Source organism: Citrus sinensis, chromosome 1, assembly GCF_022201045.2.
Source record: "Citrus sinensis cultivar Valencia sweet orange chromosome 1, DVS_A1.0, whole genome shotgun sequence".
In the NCBI taxonomy this organism is placed as follows: domain Eukaryota; kingdom Viridiplantae; phylum Streptophyta; class Magnoliopsida; order Sapindales; family Rutaceae; genus Citrus; species Citrus sinensis.
In genome coordinates, this window is record NC_068556.1 from 19,783,959 (window position 1) to 19,807,030 (window position 23,072).

At 33.2% G+C, this 23,072-nt stretch overlaps 2 protein-coding genes across 5 annotated transcripts; both read right to left on the minus strand.

Annotated features, from left to right (window-relative positions):
* Positions 1–2,409: 2,409 nt before the first annotated feature.
* LOC102624083 (cellulose synthase-like protein G2) lies at positions 2,410–6,635 on the minus strand. The gene is made up of 8 exons (XM_006489481.4): positions 5,867–6,635; positions 5,372–5,476; positions 4,621–4,758; positions 4,198–4,410; positions 3,947–4,046; positions 3,631–3,806; positions 3,170–3,523; positions 2,410–3,031 (listed from the first exon to the last, which is right to left on the minus strand). The coding sequence occupies exons 1-8, from the start codon at positions 6,494–6,496 to the stop codon at positions 2,480–2,482; spliced, it is 2,268 nt and encodes a 755-aa protein (XP_006489544.2). The 5' UTR covers positions 6,497–6,635; the 3' UTR covers positions 2,410–2,479.
* A 1,859-nt stretch (positions 6,636–8,494) lies between these two features.
* On the minus strand, positions 8,495–20,074 carry LOC102623109 (uncharacterized). Of its 4 annotated transcripts, XR_371882.4 has the most exons (9): positions 19,856–20,074; positions 14,234–14,350; positions 13,096–13,165; positions 12,563–12,816; positions 11,073–11,186; positions 10,606–10,663; positions 9,091–9,629; positions 8,878–8,972; positions 8,495–8,788 (listed from the first exon to the last, which is right to left on the minus strand). XR_371882.4 is itself a non-coding variant. In XM_006489478.4 (8 exons), the coding sequence occupies exons 2-8, from the start codon at positions 14,324–14,326 to the stop codon at positions 8,967–8,969; spliced, it is 1,134 nt and encodes a 377-aa protein (XP_006489541.2). In that variant the 5' UTR covers positions 14,327–14,350; positions 19,870–20,074; the 3' UTR covers positions 8,495–8,966. The 4 variants fall into 4 exon arrangements, 3 of the variants coding, with proteins under 3 accessions (XP_006489541.2, XP_006489543.2, XP_024958373.2); XM_006489478.4 differs by having other exon boundaries at positions 8,495–8,972; positions 19,870–20,074; XM_006489480.4 differs by having other exon boundaries at positions 8,495–8,972; positions 14,234–14,262.
* Positions 20,075–23,072: the final 2,998 nt, after the last annotated feature.

Sequence of the window (23,072 nt, forward strand, 5' to 3'; positions counted from 1 at the left end):
ATATAAGAGGATGTTTTTGTGAGATAAAATTTTATTATAAAATAGATATAAATAATATAAATATGAGTTCAAATAGCCTCATCCTATAAAATAATAAAATAAATGCTGAGTTGTGTGACATGTGGTTGCAATGAGGAGTTACTTAAAGTTACAGGTATAATAGAGTTTCCCAACTCCATAGCTAGTCTATAAGGTTGGATATACCAAAATCTGAAGTCTTTCCCACAACATAATCCATTGATTTTTCTTAAAAGATTTTTATCTCCTTCTCTACAGCATTAATGGATGTCCACGTTCTATGCGTTCAAGAAAAATGTTTAGTTTTATGTTTCATATTTTCTTTGATACAAAGGACAAATGCACATTGTATTATACAAATCATTTGCCTCTTCACTAAGGAAAATAGGGATTATCTTTATGTTGTTTGGAGAAATTAAGTGAAATCCTCCTTAGATTTTAACATAGGTCCAAACTCCCTATAATTATAACGGTGTTAACTTTATTCATAATTTTACTATTTTAACCTTAATTTTGATGTTAGTCATAAGATTTAAATCTTTTGAAAACACAAATCAGGTGAAATAACTTATATACCCTTAATGATCAAATTAATTCAATAATTGATTATAAATTATGGAGTAATATTAGTAACCAAGCTCAAAGGATCGACATCGCACACACCTAAATCAATTTCTTCCCGCCAAATTAACAAAATATACATGCAGGCATTCGAGCACAGTACCAATAGACATTGGCATCCTTGTTTCAAGAACACCTCAAATAAAATAAACTTGAATAAAAAATTTTAAAATTTTCTTTTGTTCAAAATCACTATATATACCAACAAAATTAGACAAATAAAAAATAAAAAAAGAACTTTCAATTGACAATGATTAATATTTCTTCGCAACTTCCAACAAAATCAGACAAATATAATGGGACAGTGCTTATCTATCATGCCAAGAAGGCATGATAGATAAGTTTTTTTTTCCCCAATTATTATTATTATTTACTCACTCACTCACGCAACTTGTCGAAGTTGGAATCCAAAACCTGAGTCTCATAAAAATTGACATTGTGATTATTTTACTTTTGACCTCCGACTTTCTAGTTACGTCTCCGCCTGCATTCATTTTACATCCATGGACAAGACTAACATATATAATTATAGGTGGGAGAATGACGCGACCCCTTCTCTCGACAGATTTCAAAGTTTAACACTTACCCTCGAATAGGTCCCAATCAAAGCCGTAAATTATATAGTAACGATAATATTCTCTTAGGGTAAGAAAAAATCACAATAATTTTAATTGAATTCAGCTCCCCTAATTAATGATTATCAAAAAATTTAAATACAAAAAATTAACAACTATTCCTAATTCCTAAAAAATATCCTTAAGAAATAGAACATTAACCACTATTTAATGGCAACAAAATAATCAAAGATTATTCAAAATAAAATAATCACTACTCAACTTAATTTTAAACTAATTAACTAATGAACACGTATTCAACAAACCGTACTCAATAATATCCCAAAGTCTTCGCCACAATAATAACTTTGCATGCCCCACGCATGACCAATCACCCTCTTGACTCGTGAGAGTGTTTGTACTCTGTAGTTCCCAACCCCAAATACAAAAGCTTTCGTTGAAAAACTCATCATTTTTTTTTTTGGATTTCGACATCACAAGAGTGATTGAAATATTGTAAAATTTGAAAGAGATATTAAATGGAAAACATTTCAAACTGTAGAGAGAAAATATCAATCTCCCGGAGGTGCCTTTCCAGAGAGTGACTTGACGCGACAAGAAAGATTAATGAAAGAATTTCATTGGTATAATTAAGCTAGTTATTCTGATTTTGCAAGCTTTTTCGGCCAACGGCTGAGAACACTGCCACGCAAATTTTGGATGGACAATAATAATTACCTGAGATAAAGGTTTCCAAGTGTCATTAGCTTATTGATTTGTAATGACACAACATACTTGTAGACAATAACAATACGTTTCGTTCAATAAGTCCATGTAATATTTATAGTAGAGCCAAATAACAAAGGGTCAATTCATTGCATATTTATCAACTTCGCGGAAACTCTGAGAAGAAGCACATCAACCAATGAATCTAATTTTCTTGCTTTTTCGGATAGTTGTGCAGATTTACGTGTTGGTGCAAAACCAAAATTGACCACTTACTTTGTTGTCCAATTAATGTGAGCGGTGCGGGTTCAAACCCTAAACGTCTAATTTTTAACCCAAGATTTTATCACCTCAACTAATTGGCACTCACAAAACGGATGAATGGCTTGATGTATTTGATAGAGAAATAATTTTATGTTGGTCAAGAGACTTAACGAAACAATAACAGACCCTGAAAGCAAATCATAATCAAAATCGAGAAGTCAAGATCTTAAATCAACTGAACATTTGATAGAGAAATTATTTAAGAAAATAGACCACACACTACAAATTAATGTCACTTAGTGCCTGAGAATTATTGATACCAAAGGCAAGAAAATCCCAGAAAGCAAAGCGGATGATAGAGTGACAGATGGCGGAATGCGGCCATTGTCCTTCCTCACAATCATCCCTTCAATGATAGCATAATTCATAACCAAGATATAAAACGACAGAGAAATTTGCACAAACATCTTGTCCCAATCTCCTGTGATGATCGTTGATCTGATAGCTCCGCAAACAAAGGCTGCAATGTTCAACAAGATGATTGTAACCAGAGGAGCAAGAAACATTTTTGATGTTCGGAAATCGAACTTGCCCATTCCGTAGAGCTTCACTTGTTCATCATCCGCGACTTTATTTGTGGCCGAGAAACTGGCTTCAGCTAAGCCAAGCTTGTGCATAATGGCATTTAAGCTTCCATAAAGTTGGCATGTGACTGCCCTTATCATCCATATTCTCTGTTCATTTCTCCATATCTTGATTGATCCACCAGTTGAAAGAACCTCGTATAGATGTTTAGAAAGCGCCGATAGGAAAACGAATACGAATATGGGGGAAGATGAACTTAAAACCTGCATGTGAAAGAGCAATAGATTGACATTAATTAATAGCAAAGACGAAAAGAAAAGAATGTATCGAAAAGAGTAGAAAACCTTATGTAAATACATTAGAGGTACCAATGTTATATATTCAAATAACATATGAATTACCTCAGGGTACAATGGGATGCCATGCAATACGCAGAGTTGAGGGACAGTGGCAAAGCACCACAGAGGCAAGCAATTAAGAAGAGGGAACATTCCAAGGTCAGCATAGGCCATGCTTTCAAGCAAAGACATCCTCGGTGGTCCATATATCAGAGGGCAATACTTTGAGATTGCTACTTGAACCAATCCCGAACTCCATCTCGTGCCTTGAACCAACGAGTCATTTAAGTTTGTTGTAGAAGTGCCCAAAAATTGCGGCCTTTCCGGGTTAAGATACACCGATCTCCATCCTTTGCAGTGTAGTTGTTTAAATCCTGTGAAGTAATCTTCAACAAGAGAATGATACATAAAACCAACCTGCATATTAAAAGCTAGATAGCTTTGGTTAGTAAATAAACACAAAGTGTCATCACAATAATTTAATTAGTTCCTTTAGGTATTGATTATGTACGATATACACATGCCTTTTCACCCCATTTTGAGTTACTTTCATAGGCACATGAGGCCAAAAATTTGCTCTCTTGTAGCAAAGTGCTTGATGAATCATTATCATATGTGCTTGGCTTGGAGTTTCGACGAAGAGATTTGAGGAACTCACTGGATGGACCAAAAGAATTCTTCAGCTCTGTGAGGTCAATGCCTGTTTATTATAATAAACAAGAACTACAAACTTTAAATGTTGTAATAATAAAAGTTAAGTGATACTAGCGATTTTTTTTTAACAAACATGTTACATTATTAATTGATATATATAGATCAATTACTTGCTAGCAAATTTACCTTCTTGCATAGAAACGCTGTAAAGTGCCTCCCTCTTCATGTAAAAGTTTGTACCAGACACGATCGGTCCCTTTAGCCCATCCATACCGTACCATAATGACTAAAATGGTAAATTACCAAAAAATAAATAAAAATTCAAATTAGCAATCAAATGAGTCATGACAAAAATGTAATTAAGCAGTCTAATGAACGGCAAATAATTATCCTTTGGGTACGCACGCTGGCAGCGGAAGGGTTCAATATGGTCATACCCAGAATATGTATCGGAGCTGGCTGTCATAGATATCATCCTGACTGATGTTATGAAATTTCTGAGGAAACTGAACGAACGCTAACGAGGAAGAGATTTTGGGATCAATGTGGAAACACATCGCTTGCCTAGCCGAAGTTGGGTCATTGCAATACATGTCACAGTCTAGCATCAATATATAGGGAGAGTTGCTCATTACACCAGAAACCCGAAGCTACAACATCAACAACAGCTTTTGTTAAGCGTATGCATGCAATTAAATTATGCCCTATTAATAGAAAATTTCACACACACACACACACACACACATACGCAGACTCTAAAATGCGGATTTCATGTAGACACAATTAAAAGACAAGAAAAATATATATATGCACCATGTGTGTGTGACAGTGTGAGTGTGAATGATTAGAGAAGATCATACAAGAACGTTTAAGCCTCCAGCCTTGAAATTGTGTGGATGAGAAGGCCTTTTCTCGCGAGCAACATAGACAAGGAGAGGCATCTTATTATTAATTTGTTGTTCCTGATTCGCTGCTTCATTATCCTTTTCTCCTATCACCTGAAAAATATGCGTATATGTGAACCGATTATATATAATTTAATAGCCAGATTCTGCAGAAAAATGAAATCACCAGTCGTGTCGTTAAGTATACTCAATAGCGAAAACACCAAAAAAAAAAAAAAACACATATTAAGTTGTTAATAACTCTTTTAAGAATTGGCCCTATGATTTTGTCAACTTGATATTTTACCCTTATTTTAATATGTTTACTCTTTTTTTTTTTAATTGCGACTCTTAAAAGTTTACACTCTTAAAAGTTTAATCTTATGACTTTTGGCCCTCCGGATTCTGAATTTTTGGCTGCAACTAAAATTTTGATCCGATGGGGACCATAATATAACAATAACAAACTCAAGAGAAGTCATATGTCATAAAAAAATTGAATCGATAAGGACCAAACTTTAAATGAGTAAAATTTTAGTTTAATCCTTATCTCTCTTTGTTATTTTTTATGAGGGTCTCTGTCTGTGAAAGTAGGATTCAATGCTCTGATGCCAAAAGAGTCAAAATCACTATGCTACTTTAACCCCAAAAAAGAAAAAGTCAAAGTCAAATTATAGCATTATTGATCAAGCATATGGGAATGGATATTTTCATCATATTATTATACCTCAATCACAGAAGGATGATCTCGACTTCTGGAAATGCCTTCGTTGTCTAGCCCCCATTTTTCAATGGCTCTCGTTACCCGTTCCTTGAACTCAGTGTATTTTTCCTGCACCAAAAGCATTTGCAATCAACAAATCTATCTCAATAGAATGTCTATGCACTCAAAAAACAAAAACAAACGATTTAAAAAGCATCTTAGAAATTTGGCAATATAAATATTCTTTTTCAACCTAATTAAGTTAGAAGGTTTCAACATATTTCTTAGATCTCTTTCTACTTCAGATTTTCAGGACTAAGATTTTAGAATCATAATATTTAAAGAAAAATAATAATAACAATATAATCTTTTTTTTATTGTGGATGTCTTTATTTTTTTTAAATGTCAATTTAAAATATTATAAATAATTTTTCAACAATGCTCTAAATTCATAATTTTGAAAAATGAGAGTGTCTGCATTAAGCACCTAACTGAGAATGATTAAGTCAACAAACGAACCTTAATATTTTGCCTCTCAACAATGAACGCAGCATTTCCAGAGTCAACATCATCATTCTCTGGATCAGAAAAATAAGCTTCAGGGCATATTGTTTTGATCCCAAACCTCTTACAAAACGGAAGCCACCATCTTGCAAACTTCCAAGCTTCCCTCATACCAAGCAAAGTTATAGAAGCACCTCCATCGTCTGAAAGGTAAACATGCAGCTTCTCTGGCGGATAATCAAGCGCCATGGCTGACAAAACCGTATTAATTACCTCCACAGTTGGCTCTTTAGTCGGATCCGCAGTGCAAATAAACACATCGATACCCGGAAGTTGATCGGCTTCCGGTAACCTTTCGGGGAAAACGGTACGAGAAATGGGACGCCAGCGATAAGCTATGCCTAGGAGCCACTGAAAGGAGAGGAGAAGCTCGGCAGCAAAGACTAGAAGCCATGGCAACAGCGGCGCAGCTCTGGCGTTGGATTCTTGGAAGAAATAAGAGACTCTGTAGTACACCAAGAAAGCTAAGGATGTAAAATGAAGCAGTGCAAATGACCTATTGATTATTAAGGAGGATTTTTTAACATGGCTAACGTGAAGTGGGAGAGAGTTTTGTTGTTTCTCCATGGCTTTGTTTGCTCTCATCCTTTGCTGCCTGTGACCTTGTGTTAGTAGGTTTATTTCAAAGGCAAGAGTTGTACTTTTTAATCAATGAATATAATAAGAATTAATATACGCATAAGAAGCTGAGATTTTTCCCATCACAAAGATATAATTGCTATAGAGTTGGTCCATAAAGTACATATGTGCTTGCTTTTAAAGAGAGTCAAAATACTAAAGAAATTAAAGGTTGATAGAGTGCCGACAAAAACAAGTTAATAACACCAGATTTAGGATGCGTTTGAAATTAAGGTGCTGTATATTTTAAGTTACAGTTGCTGTGGAAAAAAAAAACTTTAACTATGAAATAAAAGTTAGTAATATATTGTAAATGTAAATTTTAAATAATAATTTTGATAAAATTATTAAAGATATAATAGATTTTTCATTATACAAGTGAAAAATCATATCAGCATATATTTCAAGCTACAACAACTAGTATTTACCAAATATTTTAGTGCTATACTTTAAAAGTTACAGCTATCTAAACTTAATCCAATCGCACCCTCAATTTTCTCTGTCTTTTTAATATTTTTCAATTAACATATTAAATCCAGCCGCCTAATCATACATTGTTTGTATTAACATTCTATCATATTTTTTTTTCTTCACGTGGTCTAAAGTATCATGGCTTTTCAAAGAGTTGTTCAATTGCAAACAGGTGGGGTGTGACATGCAATAATAGATCCAAGGGATTCTGAGTAAGTGAATGAATCAACAACTTGCTCTTATTGGATTTTCTTCAAGTGAAGTTGGGATTGTACATTCACTATATCCTCACAGAGGCGAAACCAAAGATAATTGTTCAATGAATTAATTACTTAACAGGGAGAAGATGTTTTCAAAACAAATACCGAAATATATTAATCATTTTAAAGGGTTTCAATCACTTTAACAGTGAGAGAGGTTTCCAAAATCAAATACGTTAATCATTACAAGCGCAGCATCAGAACATACGAAAAGACAAACAAATTTTGGCGGCCCGCTAGCAAATCGCTAAGGGAATCACGAGGTTGCCCAAACACCACTAGAGTACTAACACAATCCAAAAGGCCAAAAAAACACACACGTCTTTTATTTTGCAACCATTGAAGAGCCCACATATGATAAAAGATGTTTTGTCGCTCTACTCCGACAATATTTCGTTGCGTATCCGTGACAGTATCTAAAATTTTGGACCGTAGAGAAATTTTCTTCGCCAAAAAAAAAATAATAATAATAACAAATTTAAAAGAAAATTACTTTTATGTCCTCCAAGAAACTAACGTCATCCATGAAGAATAACTATTAAATTTGTGTTTCGCTAAGCGAATTGGGGCTCGGTGCAGAGAAACGGTAGAAGAATCCCACATCGATAGATTTATGTGTTTGTACATTTTTTATTAGGAGAGTGAGGAAGCGAGCGAAGCATGCTGGGGGGTGTGGGGTTTGGAAATTGCACGTGCCTTTATTAAACCCTAAACCCTTCCCTTAGCGGGCAATTTGTGGGGTCTTTGTCCGGTGTTTCCCCCGTGCGGTTTAAAAAAGAAACGTCGACGCCCGGCGCGTGTGATTTCCAAAGTCGACGACATTTGCCCCCGAGAGGTTGTTGAGGGGGTGAGCTGCCGGCACCTGATAGGTGTCTCGCGGTTACTGGTTATCCTCGCCTCTCGAGCACCCTTATTTTTAATTTAATTTAATCCATATCTTAAAGTGATTTTTTTAACCACATAAGAGATATGACGACAAAATTTTATCAACTGATCCCATTAAGAACATCTTAGCAGACTGCTTGAATGCTTGGTGTTACTTCAAGTAATAAGACAAAATTTTATCAACTAATACCATTAAGAACATATTTATTTTGACAACATTATCATTATTATTATTATTATTATTATTTGTGTTTATGGATTTGAATATTTGATTGAATTTGCCAACAATCTACCCTGAATTGACTAAATTTCCAAATTGATACCAAAACATGCCCGTACAAGCTTCTAGTTCCAAAAATATAACCTTGAAATAAAATCCAACATGGTTGACACATTTGTGCGTGATTAATAAATGTATGTATGCAGGTACAAAAAAATAAGCTTGGAAAAAAATCCAACATGGTTGACACATTTGTGTGTGTATATGTATGTATGTATGTATGTATATATCAATCCTTTCAAAGGTTAGTTGTTGTACAACCAAGCAGATATTACACCCGGCAAAAGAAAACGCCCAAGCGAAAACAGACCCAGAACTGCCCCCGATAACTCTTCTTGAAGTGAAAATAATGTCTTCTAAAAGCTGATAATTCATTCCATCACCAATAGTCAGGAGTACGCATAGAACCGAAAAACTTTGTTCCGGTAGGCAAATCAGAAGGGAAAACTTACTAATTAACTTCAGTTTCCCATCCTATCTGTTTCCAAAGAGTGATTTAAGCGGGTCTTGAAAGGTCCCAAGCTCGGCTAGAGATTCAATCTTAATCCTGGAATATCAATAGGACCAAAATCGATTAAGAGAGAACAGCACATTAATTTTTTTTTTTTTTAACTAATGCAGACATTCATACTGAAGTCTAAAGGTAGTCATTTAAGCAAGCTAACCTTCTTTTTTGATGATCGGTGCTCCAAAAATTTCCACGTTGGTTGCACAGTATTCGATGGAATAGTCCCCGACTGTAAGATAGCCTTGATCCATTTAACCCGGTTTACAAGTTCCTCATAGTCTAAGATTGCTGCTTCTATTGTATCAGAAAATGACGAATTTAAAGGAATGCTTCTATCGTATCTTATCTTCTTTGAGGATCCACTATTCTCACAACTTTTGTTTCCGGCATCAGTATCAGGCATTTCAGTTGCTGCATCTCTAATTTGTGAACTTGAAACACTATCTGAATAACTTGATTTCCCAATGCCTGAATCCACCGCATCAAAGCCCATTTTTGTTTCCAGTGCATGCATTTCCTTAGAAGCTGCAGGGCTCAAAGGTCGCTTTGCATGTCGCTCTGATTTGTCCAGAGATGGTAGTGAACTAGTCGACATACGAGAAGAAAATGAAGCATTACATTCAGGTGATGGTCCAGCTGTTGGCTGAGCATTCTCTGTCATTTCTACTGGAGGGACCATCAAGTTTTGAGAGTCCTCTGCAGAAACAGAAGTTCCAATCAAATTTAAAAATTCAAACCATAATAAAAATTAAATTAGATCCTTCTTGTAAGCCAGAAGATAGGTTAATATTAGAACTTCTCGTTGAAAGCTGGTACTACCCTATCAGTATATACTAACAGGGTTCTGATCAGCTGAGCACAGTCACGCTCTATAAGGTGTGCAACTGCCCGCACCTGATCATTATTCCCACTTACAATTATACCTCTTCAATGGTTATCAAACAACTTCAAGGGGCATCAAGCCAAATTTTCTAGCAGGGATGAGAGTTTCCTCAATGCCCAAAAATGAAAGTATGCTTGTGACTGACTCTATTTATATAAGCAGATGAAATCTGATAATCATAGACAGACCCAGTCCAGGTAGGTTTCTCCACCCGCCAGCAGAATTCAAGCTGTTATGTTAACTAAATTATTGTTATGCAATCATATGTCATACACTCAAAGTTGTTGGTTAGTCTCAAATCCTTATCAATTTATAACAACTTCCTAAATCCTAATAATTTGTTATTGCAGATCCCACATTCTATGAAACCAGAGTGAATCAAACAATGTCCTCCATAAAGAGAGAATGGATCGCTGCACACCAACATCAGTACACAGTGTATAGCAAATTTGCATACAGGAAGTTTCTATTGAAACAACAATAGCGATCAGGAAAAGCAATTTCTGCATTTAATCCCAGGCTTTATAGTCCTCATATAGGAACTTAGATATTGGAGTTCAGAAATTGTAAGTCGCATAGACATGAATGCAAGAAAAAAAAATTACATACATTCTTAGGTCTAGTTGTCTACATCTTTTGGCCAACACTAATATCAGACAGTAGCAGCACAAGAGCAACAGAAATTGGTGGACGAAAAATGAAAAGAAGAGAAATGGAAATGCACCCAGACTACCATGCTCTGCTCTTAAACAACGAGCAGAGACATGGTGCATCTGGCAGCACTCCTACCTTGATTCACAGGATTCAGTGGCTTGATTATCCGAGCACAATAACTGCTTTCTTTCTCCTTCAAAAGATAGCCATTGCCAACAAGTAAGGAAAACAAATACATGGTATCAACATTTGAATACAAGGTCAAATACATGGTATCAACATTTGAGTACAAGGTATCTAGGCCACATAGAAAAAGGATCATTATCTACATTTGAATACAAGGTATCTGCATATGGCAGAAGGATATCATCTACATTTGAATACAAGGTGCCTAAGGCCATAGGCCATTGGGCCTTTTACTTCTCCTTTCATAAAATTGTTTATCAATATAAATTGCCTTTCAAGTAACAAGATGCCAGCGTCATGCATTTAACAAGTCATAACAGGTTTAAGGTTATAAGCAGCAATATATTTTGAAGGAATAAAATGAAAAAGAATACAGACAAGCATAAAAAAGTAGACATAGGAGAAAGAGACAATACAGAAGTGGGCACGGTCCAGCCATTGTCTAGAGACCATTCCAAGGTTGGGCGTAGGTCCTTGAGGAAAACTTCATAAGACAACCCCTCACCAACCGGAGGTGGTAGGAGCTCAATCTGTAGAATAGAATATATAATTGTAAAAAAGCTTTTTCAGGAGAAACCAAAAGGTGGACTAAAAATATTTTTTCATTAAAAAATAGTTCCTCCAATTAAGCAATTAACCCATTCGTAATCTTGAAATTCAAGCCTTAAAGTTACAAAGGCTTGTAGAAAGACATGATGAGGGTTTAGAATTTATCAATTAATAAAACTGTTTCTGTTAGAACAAGAAAAAGGAAAAACGATGAGAAAAAAATTAAATTAAAAAAACCTTTGCACACAACATTACTGAGATTTATTTTCAATTACAGTTCCCTCCTGAAAAAGTGCATACATAATGCAAAAGTCATAAAAATGTTCTTGTTCACTGCCTTATGATTTTTACCAATACAATTTACATGAAAATAGTGTTAAACCTCAATTAAAAGATGTCTAGTATGCAGTGGTCAAAAGACTGCCTGATAATTCTACAATTACATTACTATTTTAAATGATCTGCTGCAACAAAATATAAGGATCATATCCCTCAAAATATTTCCATTGTGTACTACAAAGGTGACATTACTATGGTTCTCTTGACTTCTTTTGTAAAAGGACAAACACTTTTCCCACATGAAAACGTCAAAAGAGCGAGAAAGGAAAGGGAAAAAAAAAAAAAAGATTTTCCGAAAGGTATTGAGATGAGAATTTGTTTTAGAATATTCACATGCTTATGCATCTTTTTCCATGTATTCGGTGCAGAAGCACTTTTTTCGGCTCCAGATTCTTGAAACAATATGTATTACCTACTGCATATTTGCCACAATTATTCCAGAAGTTAAATATTTTAAGACTCGAAAGCTCTGTGCCAAAATGCAGGAACTAGGGATTAGTAACTGTGTAAACTGGAAAAGATTCAGAGTTCCAAGTGGGAGGAATTTGTCCCCCTCTCCCTTCATAACTCACCCCCTCCAGGTAAAGGTATGTTAGCCCAACTACTGAAACTCAGTTGAGCAACTAACAGAAATTGAAAAGTATAAGCTCCGGAAAGAATACTCTCTCACACAGAGTAATAAGCCATGCTGTGAAGCGCTAGGGTAAGAAGAGAGAATTTTTTTTCATGATAATATGAAAATTCTTCCTCCACTGCAGATGTTATATGCTATGTGAAAGTGGAATTCTGATGCAATAATTTATATTATAATACTAGGAGAAAATTGTTTGAAAAGAAAAAATTTATAAGAAAACAAGACTCCATTATTGCATAACAAGAGCAGTATTGTAAACAGCATCCTGTCATAAAAAACATGCGTACAGCCTATCAAAGTAGGCATGAAATAAAATAACAAGGAACAAGCCATATTAAGAAGTCTCAATAAGTACATAACATAAATGAGGTGCAAAAATATTACCCGAGCCTTCCCATCCCCAAGTATTTCTGTTAGCCTTCCAGTCCAATAACAATTATCAGTCCACCAATCAACCAAATCCCCCACCTTCCATACATCATTGACAATAACAACCACTTCTGTAATGTTGTTGACGTCAGGCATTTGACTTTCACAAAATATAGGAGGAAAGGATGGGCGAACCATTATTTGTCTTTTCATCTCCTTCGATCTAGAACCACCAACAGGTTTCTGATATAACTTTGTCCATCGTATTTCTACAGAAGACCACACATCAAATAACAATGAAAAGCAGATAAAAATCAACTCACTAGCAGAACCATAATATATCATCCAATGGAAGTATCTCTGCCATGAAAGGTCTAGAAACAACGCTTAGATTTGCCAAACATATGAGAAAAGTTATAACTACAGTTCAGTCAAAAAAGCACAAGTGAAGGAACTATTCACTCCCAAGGCTAAATTTGTGACAAGCATACACATAAATGAAAATGCATGGCAAAGGCATATGCACACAAACAAGAGATACTACTTACTTTCATCTGGAAAGTCTAGATATTCCAAGGTATGCATTACTTCTTTATGCCGCACGGAAATGTTCCTTATCTGATAAAAGCAAAGGATACCAAACAACAAAAATATCATTCTCATTAAGACCTATAGTATTTACAATAAAGCATGAAGAGACACTAAAGAAACAACAGTAAAAGCAATTGTGTTTAAAAAACAAAAAAAGGACTGAATGAATGAAAGAAAATGTAATCTTTAGCAAGAAAATGGTCTTTCATTAACGAAATAGCAAGATAATGTTTAAAACCATGCATGGACAGACATTAATGGCACAGCAGCTCATTAAAGGACTCGTCCTGACATAAATTTTGTCTAGAGAAACGTCTGAGTCAATTACCAAAAAATTTAATTACGAACAGACGTATGTTAAGCACATAGAAATAGAAGGCTAATTCTCCCCTAAATGACCAATGTCGGTAACTGTTTAATATTGAAAGTGGCAGATAATAAACAAAATTCATAGTAATAACTTATCCCACTTAAGTTTTGATCTTTTTGTACTGTCTAGTCAAAATCAACAAGAAAGAGTTCATGTCATGATAAGAAAATAGGTGATTTCTTCTGTGCATCAGATGAAAGGGTTTGGGCATGCTTTTTAGTTAGGCCTTCCTTGGCTTAAAACATGATGGCTGATGGCACAATGTTTTAACTACACCTAAATACTTCTAACAAGTTGGAGGCATAAACTTTTATGGAGTGCCACAAACATCTGTATGAGACAATAACACTTTCATGTCCTTCAAAGTATATCAAACCAAACTATTTGTCAACATGCCACTGAAATCTTCCATTTCATCAGCAAAGTTGATCTACTACAGTAGAAGCAGCAAATCATAGACAAAAAAGAAAAGAAAAAAAATATATAATTAGGATGATCACTATATGCTGCTACAAAATGAATGTAATGAGAAACCCCAAGGCAGTATAAAAATCATAGGATCCAACCAGAAGTTAGATTTTTGTTCCATATTTTGTTATAATTAATCATCGATACTGTGAATGAAACTTAGTTTTAAAAACTAAGCATGGCCGTATTAAAAGTATAACACAGAATCAAAAGTATTTAAAGTAAATTTAATCTACATAGCCATGACCCTAACATACCTTACATCGGAACCATGAACTCCGAAAACCTGGAACAAAAGATCTTGACTCTGTCAGTTGGCCAACTTTAAATGGAAGGCGAGACTTACCCATGATAATCCATGAAGCAGTAAATAGCTGTAACAAGGGCACCAACAAATTCAGCTGAAATTTCAAATTTGGATATCGGCAATAAACAATTGCATGTTCATGTTTTAACAGGTATTTGCCTTGCCTCTTTGTTTGTTATCTGGGATTTGGGTAATAATTCCAAACTAAAATTGGTGGCCTATATCAATCCATTGAGTTCTTTTTTTTTTAAATTCAATTTATTAAACAGAAACAGAATATTTTATTAAAATGAACAGAAAAGTCATATAAAAGCAAACCAGATAACCAGAGGTCCACAAGGGAAATAAAAACAGCCTTATAAGCTTCCTGTGGGCTATACAAAACGAAAACAGCATATTCATACCCCAAACAGTATACTAGTCCCAAAACTTACAAAACCTAGAGGAGGTCCATTAAACAATATTAACTGAAGATCCATCCCCAATTGAGATTGATGAAAAAGAGAAAATTGTCTTCAAAATCCTTAGAGACTGAGACTCAAAGAGAAGCACAAGAATGATTTTGTCCCATGTGATGTGGGACAAGTAGAGTTGCAGTTTAATTTATTTTTCTTGCTTAATTACGATTTGCTTTACATTTTCTTGTTAAAATCATATTCCTGCTCTTGTAAGGAATCATAAGTTTATTAGGTTTATGATCAATTACTATTAGTATAAATAGGCTTGTTATTCTAGTTTATTTCACCAATTCATTTAATTCTCAACATCTATTATCGCTTTCACACTATGTCACCACAGCCAGTTTTCATCCTCTTCCTTGTCTTATTAAAAAATAGACTATTTCTTTCTTGCCACAACATCCCTAAAAAAGTAAGGACTGCACATTTCCATTAAATTCATTTCGTTTCTTATATTCTTTAAACCACCAATCCTTAGAAGTCATTTGCTTGTCCCTTTCAAACACCATAATCAAGTCTTAGGAGCTGATTTCTGCTTGTTTCTTCTACTCCATTATCTTTCTTCTAAGACTGCAATTTCCCTACTAAAACACTCATTTTTGCTATATCATTCTCCTTAATTGCCACCTATACTTTGCTATTCAATAAACAACAGCTTTGAATGCTCAATCTTAAACTAATAGGTAAAGGCTGATTGAATGATTGTATATAAACTCTTAACACCCTTTTATGTGTAAGGTTTAATTTATTTAACAAGATAGGCATGTTTATCCAAAGCAACCATATACATGGATCGAAACACACGCTAAACTTGTTATATATTGTCATGTGATTAATAGAATGAGGGACTCAAGCACAAAACCACAATGTCAACCTCCATCTAACATCTTCGTGTGAAATAGCAAAAGCATACCACAATATGGACATCAATAGCAAATGAAACAAATCATGTATTGCATAAAAGGGCCAATAATAGATCAAGATTCAACATAACCTTTATCTACATCCATAAGTAAAACAAACATCCATCAAACAGTAAATTTATGAAAAAGATACAGGAATACAAAACTGAAGTTTTGAACACTCTATGGCGTAGAACAAAAGGCTTAATAGAAATAAAGAACTATAGAAAGAAATGGGGATATTTTGAAAGCAAAAGAGAAGAAACCAGGAAACCCACTAAGGATCAATTTAGGATTGATCCTTGATCAAATAAATTGCTTTCGCAGTGTGGATAAAATAAGCTACTAATTAACAAGCAGCTTGGTGTTTGGAAAATTGTGTCATTGCAATTGCTGTGAGTTTGAAAGCAAAATACATGCATTTAATAAATTATTTAGAAATGCATTTTTTTCTTTTTAAAAGACAAAAAACTACATAAAATCATGGTTAGCTTTCACATGAAATTATTCAAAGTTTACAGAAAATTTATGTAATCATATGCAAGTCTTATTGATTTTTATAATAAAAAATAAAAGTAAAATACAAAAAATATGAACTTACTGAACCAAAACTTTGATATTGGAGAGAATGTATATTAGTCCTGGTAGTAATTTGATTGTGGCAATAATATCATATCTAATGGTTTATATATTTGGGTTTATGGAAAAATAAGACATAATTGCCTTTCTATTAAAATATTAAGAAAATAATAGAAACTTTAAAAATGTTTAGTGACTTATTTAATAAGCTACTTTTAAGAAGTGACCTTCTACTTACTTTTAAAAGTTACTATCAAAATGAAGAAAATTACAAAATAAATAATTTTTACAAAATTTTCCAAATAATATTTTTGTCAAAAATTACTCAATAAGCAACTTATGGAGTTTCAACCTCAATCCCAAACAGGGCTAAGAATTCATATAGAAAAAGAGAATATTCAAAATTCAATTCATTCATGCTATCAACATATTCCTTCCAATTAGCAATGGTGATTAATTCATGTCGCAACACAACAAAGATACCAACAAATCTTTAAATCAAATTCATAAAAAGAATGTAGACACATGATGAAGTCATGATAGCATCTAGAATTCCCAATGAAAAGTGGGTTGGTAAAATTAGACTTATTTCAAGATAGAATAATAGAAGACTTCCCAAGTAATATCCCAATATTCTCATCTTAAGTATTGATGTAGCATTCATTATTGATTGATCAATTTCATAACTTGTGAAATTACTTATTATTCCATCCCATCATCTAATGGATGGATGGCACCCCACTTAGGATTGTAAAGGTTAGAAACACACTTAGAAAGTGTAGAATCGCTCTTTAAGATTAAAGTAATAACTAAAAGAAAAAAATAAAATTCATAATAACCAAAACCAAATAAGATTAAACAACTTAAGATGAAAATAACTAGATTAAAGAATTTTAGCAATTCAACACAAAGGAGCATCTTACCCAACCCAAAAATACAAAACACCATTAGAAAAGGTTCTACAACCTCTCTTACATTACCTTTTTTACTCATTGCAAAAGATCAAAATTAAAATCAAATATATGGTCAGGGTTCAAAGTTCAAACCCCATCTTAGGGATACTTTTCAAACTCAATCTTGGGGATACTTATCTAGAATATTTATATCCACAAGTTTCTTGAATACTAAGGTTGTGGAATCTGCAATAGTCCTAACTTAAAATGCAATGACTTGTGGGTTTACATATACATACAAACACCCACAAGTACTCAACTCTTAAAATAGATAATGCCTACTTTGCAAGAATAGACAAAATCACATCTTTTTGAATAAGAACTAAAGTTAAAAAGACTAAAACCAATCAGACAAGAAATCAAACTAGCCGTGAACACAATTTGAATCCAAAAATACTAACAACCAAATAGATCTTACTTAACTACTTGGCAACAACAACGAGTGGGTCCATCCAATTCAATTGGTAAAAAGTAAAATCATTTGTGTGGAAACAAGATGTCTTAAGGTTCAAACACCGCTCACATTGGTGGGGTGGAGAGGGGACTGAATTGGGTTGCCGTTAGGCTATAATAATAATAATAATACAATAACAGTAAATTTATTAACAAATCACTCCTTAGTAGGGGTGGGCAAACCCAATATACTCCAATGAACCCAATTGAACCCAACCCAATTAAATTTAGATGGATGATTGGGTCACTTTTTCCAACCTAATTAATGAGGGTTGGATTGGGTTCATGTTGATGCCCTAACCCCAACCCAAGAATAATAAAAATTATAGCAAAATTAATATCAACTATAAACGTAGCTCTTTTCATTCTTTTATAAAAAAAGACTATTTTCAATTTCTCTTAGTTTAACCTAACATTGATTGAATCCTCTACATTCAAAATTCAGCAATCAAACCCGAATTTTCATTAAAAATAAGTTAATAGATTATAAAACATTATGTCATATAGTTTCTTATACAATCTTTATTTTGTTGCTTTGTTTATAAATAAATGTGAGGTATAATGAACAATACTTAATATATGATGGAGAATTAACATTTTTTTCCTATTTTAATCAATTTTAAGATAAGAATGTTCTTTTTTTAATCTTTTTCTATTTATGATTTTTTAAATTTTTTTTTTTTTTTTTTTTGCTAAGAAACAAAAGATTAAATAAAACTATAAGAAATATGTACAAGGATTAGGAGGACTAAAAATCCACAAAATAAGGACGAGAAGTCCCAAAATAAACAAAACACTTAGAAACTGCAAAGATAAAATATCGCAAAACCCAAAAACACTAGCTTACTAAGAGCGCATCCCTATTAAGATATAAAAGCTTCACAATTAAGCAAAATAAAAAGAAGACTGCACAGCCCCATAGAACCGTTGCTTTTTTTTGCCCTTTTAAGCAAGAAAAACTTTCTAAGAGGAGGGAGTAGCATGATACAGGGGCTGACCAGCTTAGATTAAAGGTCTTATACAAGTTAGACCACAAAAAGTAAGCAGCATTGCAGTGTAGAAATAGATGATCAACATTCTCTGAAGCATTTTTACAAACGACACACCATTCTGGAAATAAAGCCATGTTAGGTCTCGTTCTTTGAACCATGTCATTTGTGTTGATTTTTCTATGAGCAACCATCATCTTCACCTTGGTAGGGACTTTAGCTTTCCAAATCCGGTAAGAAGGAGAAAATGAGGGGGCAACGGGGTTATCTATGAGGTTAAGAAAGTAAGATTTCATAGAGAAACATCATGATTTATCCAAATTCCAAACTCTCTTATCCTCTTTTAGATTATTAAGAAAAACTCCTTGTAGAATCCTGAGCATCTTAGCACATTGTTCAGATTCTCTATCATTCAAGTTTCTAATGAACTTAAAATCCCAACTCCACTGCATAATAGAGTACTCACACATACTAGCTATAGAGCATTCATGACCTCAAGAAAGTCTATATAATCGAGGGAAAAGATCACAGAGAGCAACTTCTTTAATCCAACAATCCTCCCAAAAATTAATTTTAATCAACTCGATCAATCAAATCCAATCTAATGATTTAAGGGTTGGATTGGTTTAGGTTGAACATATTTATTTAGTTAGATTGAGTTGATTTTTGCAAACCTGATCAATAGTGGGTTAGTTTGAATTTTCACAAACCCAATTAAACCCAACCCATTCCCGCCCCAACTCCTTAGTCGCGTGGTGAGCATCTTCGAACCTCATACTTAAAATCAAGGGTTCAATGTCTTCCCATATGAATTGTAAATTGTAATTTTCTTTCAAATATTACATTAGAAGTCTATTCATGGTTGCATCAAAAGAAACAAAAACTCTCAATCAACATAACCTAGCCAAATTTGGCACAATCAATTTAGAAAAAATAAAATAAAATAAAACATACCTCCCAAGAAACCAAGCCTCCCTTAAAAGAGAATAAAACCCTAGATGTTCCTTCTCTCTGTACACCTATGTATACATTTATACGGATGCCAAACAAATCTAAGCGAATCTTTAATAAAATTAACAATTAAATTGTTCTTTATGTTCTTTATCCACGTCCGCCTAATGCGGGTGTTTGTTAAAAAGAAAACGTACTCCGTAAGGACTCTTTAGCGTAATTAAAGAAGAGATAAATCATTGAAAATAAATTAGATGTGAAAAAAAAAGAATGAAAATTTTGGAAACCTTGCGAGTTTTACGTGAATGAATGTGGAATGCGTTTGGCTAGCGACGTGGTGGTACTCCGCAGGAGCGTGCAACTTCTGGAAGCGCACCGCCGGAATTTCACTGATTACGCTGGCAAGCGGCAACACAGGCGATGCTTAGCGGATAGACGAGGCTCTTCTGGAAATTTTGAAAAATTAAGGTAAAGTACACATTTGCCCTTTCGAATTTGGTAAGTTCCTTTTATTTATTTTTTGTATTTAAAAAGTAGGTAGGTTGGTGGATAAATTCAAATTGATTTATATTTGCCGTCTTAAGGGGCGTCTGATATTATTTTTTAATTGATATTTTTTATGTTTGTTTTAGAGAAAGAAAGTGATGTTTTTTATGTCAGATTTTTTAAATTGAAAATACCTTTGGTAGTTTGTTTTTAAATAGTATATGAAAATGAAAAATAGTAAAAATGTGTTTGATTGTTTGTCGGAAAATAAGAAAAATAATAAAAAAAATTTTAGTATAATATTTTATAAAACACATTTTTCAACTAGTACTTATTCAATAATAATATTTTTTAACTAGTCTATTATTATTATTATTATTATTATTAATTTAATAAAATAAACTGCAAATGGACCTAACTATAACTTTTTTTTTTTCTTTCTGAAGTAGTTTATTTGTGGTAATTCGAATTTATAATCCAAAAAATACTATAAAAATATCAATATAGATTATTTTTGCATCCACATATAACTAATTATTTGCATGTATATAGCAATAACCACCGGTTAAAACATTAAAGAGGGAAAAAAATATCATACTTGACACAAATAAATGGAAGGGAAATGTACAAAAATTTAAATTTATAATTATTACTCTATATTATTTTTATAATTTAATAATTAAAAGTCAGACATATATTATGTAAATTATTTTATTCATGGAAACATTTTTAGGAGGCTTACAGAGAGAGATGAGATTTTAGAAAAGAAAGAAAAAAATTAAATGAAATTTGTATGTGGCCCCAAAGAAGACCAATCTTGACACACCACCTTTATGTCAACCTGTTTTTGTCCAGTGTTCTTTTAAAGTTGGTGAACGTCATATTGGCGTTCTCCAACTTTTCTTTATAAATGTTGGAGAATGGAAACTTTCCGTTTTCTTTGTTTTTAATTTACTGACGTAAAACTGTCAACCAAACAAATTTTCTTAATTTTTATTCTTGAAAAACGAAAAACATTAAGTGAAAAACGTTACCAAACACACCCTTAGCATTTGAATCTGACTGGTCATCTAATTACAGTATTTGAAAGTCATCTACCTAAACTAAGGGTGTAAGATTTTTTTTTAATTTAAAAAGAAGGAAAAATAAAATAAAATCTCAATTAATTCTTTGACTTTTTTTCTCAATACTTAATTTTGGATGCCAAGGCAATAGCTACTTTAGAGTTGTTGCAAGGTATAGTATAAATCACAGCCACACATGTAAAATAATAAATAATAAAAAATACGTTATAATTTTTATCGTGTGATTATAAAGATGAGTTTTACTTTAAAAAGGTTCTAACATAACAGGATCCAAAATAAAATTGTTTGGAAATCACCCACCCCAACTACTCAACTAGAACAAGTACAATTAAAATATTATACTATTTTCTTTAAATGTGAACACTATTAATGACATTAACAAAATTAAAATAATATAATAAAAAATCGTATTGTATCTCATCATCATTAACTAAGGATTTTTGTCGGCTACAATTTTATAGAACTCATTACCAAAAATCTGTTTATAATGGGAGAGAATATAATCAAAGTCGTAATAAGTCATCTCTCTTCCATAACCCATGACAATTTGTATATTGAGATTTGAAGGTAGTGCACGCAGAAGTAGGGATGACAAATATCCAATTATAGATGGATAATATCCATCTAAATACAAATTCATAATTATTCATAATTGATATATCCATATTCATATCCAGTATTTAATATTGAACATGGATATGGATTTTATCCATATAGATATGGAGATCCATGGATATTTTATTTTTATTATATAAAAATAATAATATAAAATAATTAAAATTTCAATATCAAATTTGTCTATTAACCTATTTATATTAGTAATAATATATATATAAAATGGCGGTCCGGTGGCCGGTGGCGGGGTCCGGCAGAGGTCCTGCAATTTTTCGACGAAGCCGACGGTGGTTCGGCGACCTTACGGCGAGGTCCGGTGACCTTACGGCGAGGTCCGGTGGATGTCAATTTATAATATTAAATCAATAAAATAAAAATAATAATTATTAATGACATTAAATAAGTTAAAAAATTAAAGGATAAATTTAGAAACTTTAGTTTTTAATATAAGAGGAATTTAAATTCTTCACTAATTAATATAAGAGGAAATTAGATTTTGTTTTTTTTTTCATTTTAGTTTAACAATATAAATTTTTTTAACTTTAAATGGATAAATTAATTAGATTTTGGATATTCATTAAATATCCATACCCATCCATATCTAATTGGATATTTTTTAAAATATTCATATCCATATACAAAAAGATTTTGAATGGATATTATCTAATCCAATTAGATTGAATATATAGATATCCAATTTGAATAGATTAATTTGTCATCCCTGCGTAGAAGACACTCGTTAGTCGCTACCGGCTCACATAAAAGTGGGTTCGTTCGGTACTTTTATCAGTATTGGATTTCACTAAATCCTTTCCCAATGGGTCAGTCTCAAACTGGATTTCCTTGACCGGCCTGGTAAGCCCAATCTGATCCATCATTTTAAAGCCCATTGACCACTGTCTCCACTCCCCAGCCCATCTTGCCAAAACCCTAACGAAAATAAAAATAAATAAATAACTTTGCAGAAAACAATTAAAAAAAAAGGGTAAGTAGACCCCAGGCTTGGTTAAACCAATTAACATGTTCAAAGCTTAGGGCGTCCCATAACCTAGAAAACTACTCATGCAGCGAGCCACCGCAACCAGGTTGTTCTGCCCTGTGCTCTCCAACATTTGTCACCGACCCCCCCCCCCCCCCCCCCTCTCTCTCCTTATTTTCTATTTATTTTTTCCCTACCTCACTTATTTTTCAGTATTTTTATTTTTTTCAAATTCTTTATTAATTAGTTTAATATATATATATATATATAAAGGAAAAGGCCAGAGGCTACCCTCTTGTTCCCACCCTATGTGGCAATCCTCATCACGATAATAAAAAA

What these genes read in the sequence shown, in the direction of transcription:
- LOC102624083 (XM_006489481.4), bottom strand. Translation starts at nt 6,496, where the DNA reads ATGAGAGCAAACAAAGCCATGGAGAAACAACAAAACTCTCTCCCACTT. An exon ending in AGCTCCGATACATATTCTGG is followed by an intron (nt 4,047 to 4,197) that starts GTATGACCATAT and finishes TTACCATTTTAG; the next exon opens with TCATTATGGTACGGTATGGA. An exon ending in GCATCCCATTGTACCCTGAG is followed by an intron (nt 3,032 to 3,169) that starts GTAATTCATATG and finishes TTTCACATGCAG; the next exon opens with GTTTTAAGTTCATCTTCCCC.
- LOC102623109 (XM_006489478.4), bottom strand. Translation starts at nt 14,326, where the DNA reads ATGGGTAAGTCTCGCCTTCCATTTAAAGTTGGCCAACTGACAGAGTCA. An exon ending in GTTCATGGTTCCGATGTAAG is followed by an intron (nt 13,166 to 14,233) that starts GTATGTTAGGGT and finishes TGCTTTTATCAG; the next exon opens with ATAAGGAACATTTCCGTGCG. An exon ending in GCTGGACCGTGCCCACTTCT is followed by an intron (nt 10,664 to 11,072) that starts GTATTGTCTCTT and finishes TATCTTTTGAAG; the next exon opens with GAGAAAGAAAGCAGTTATTG.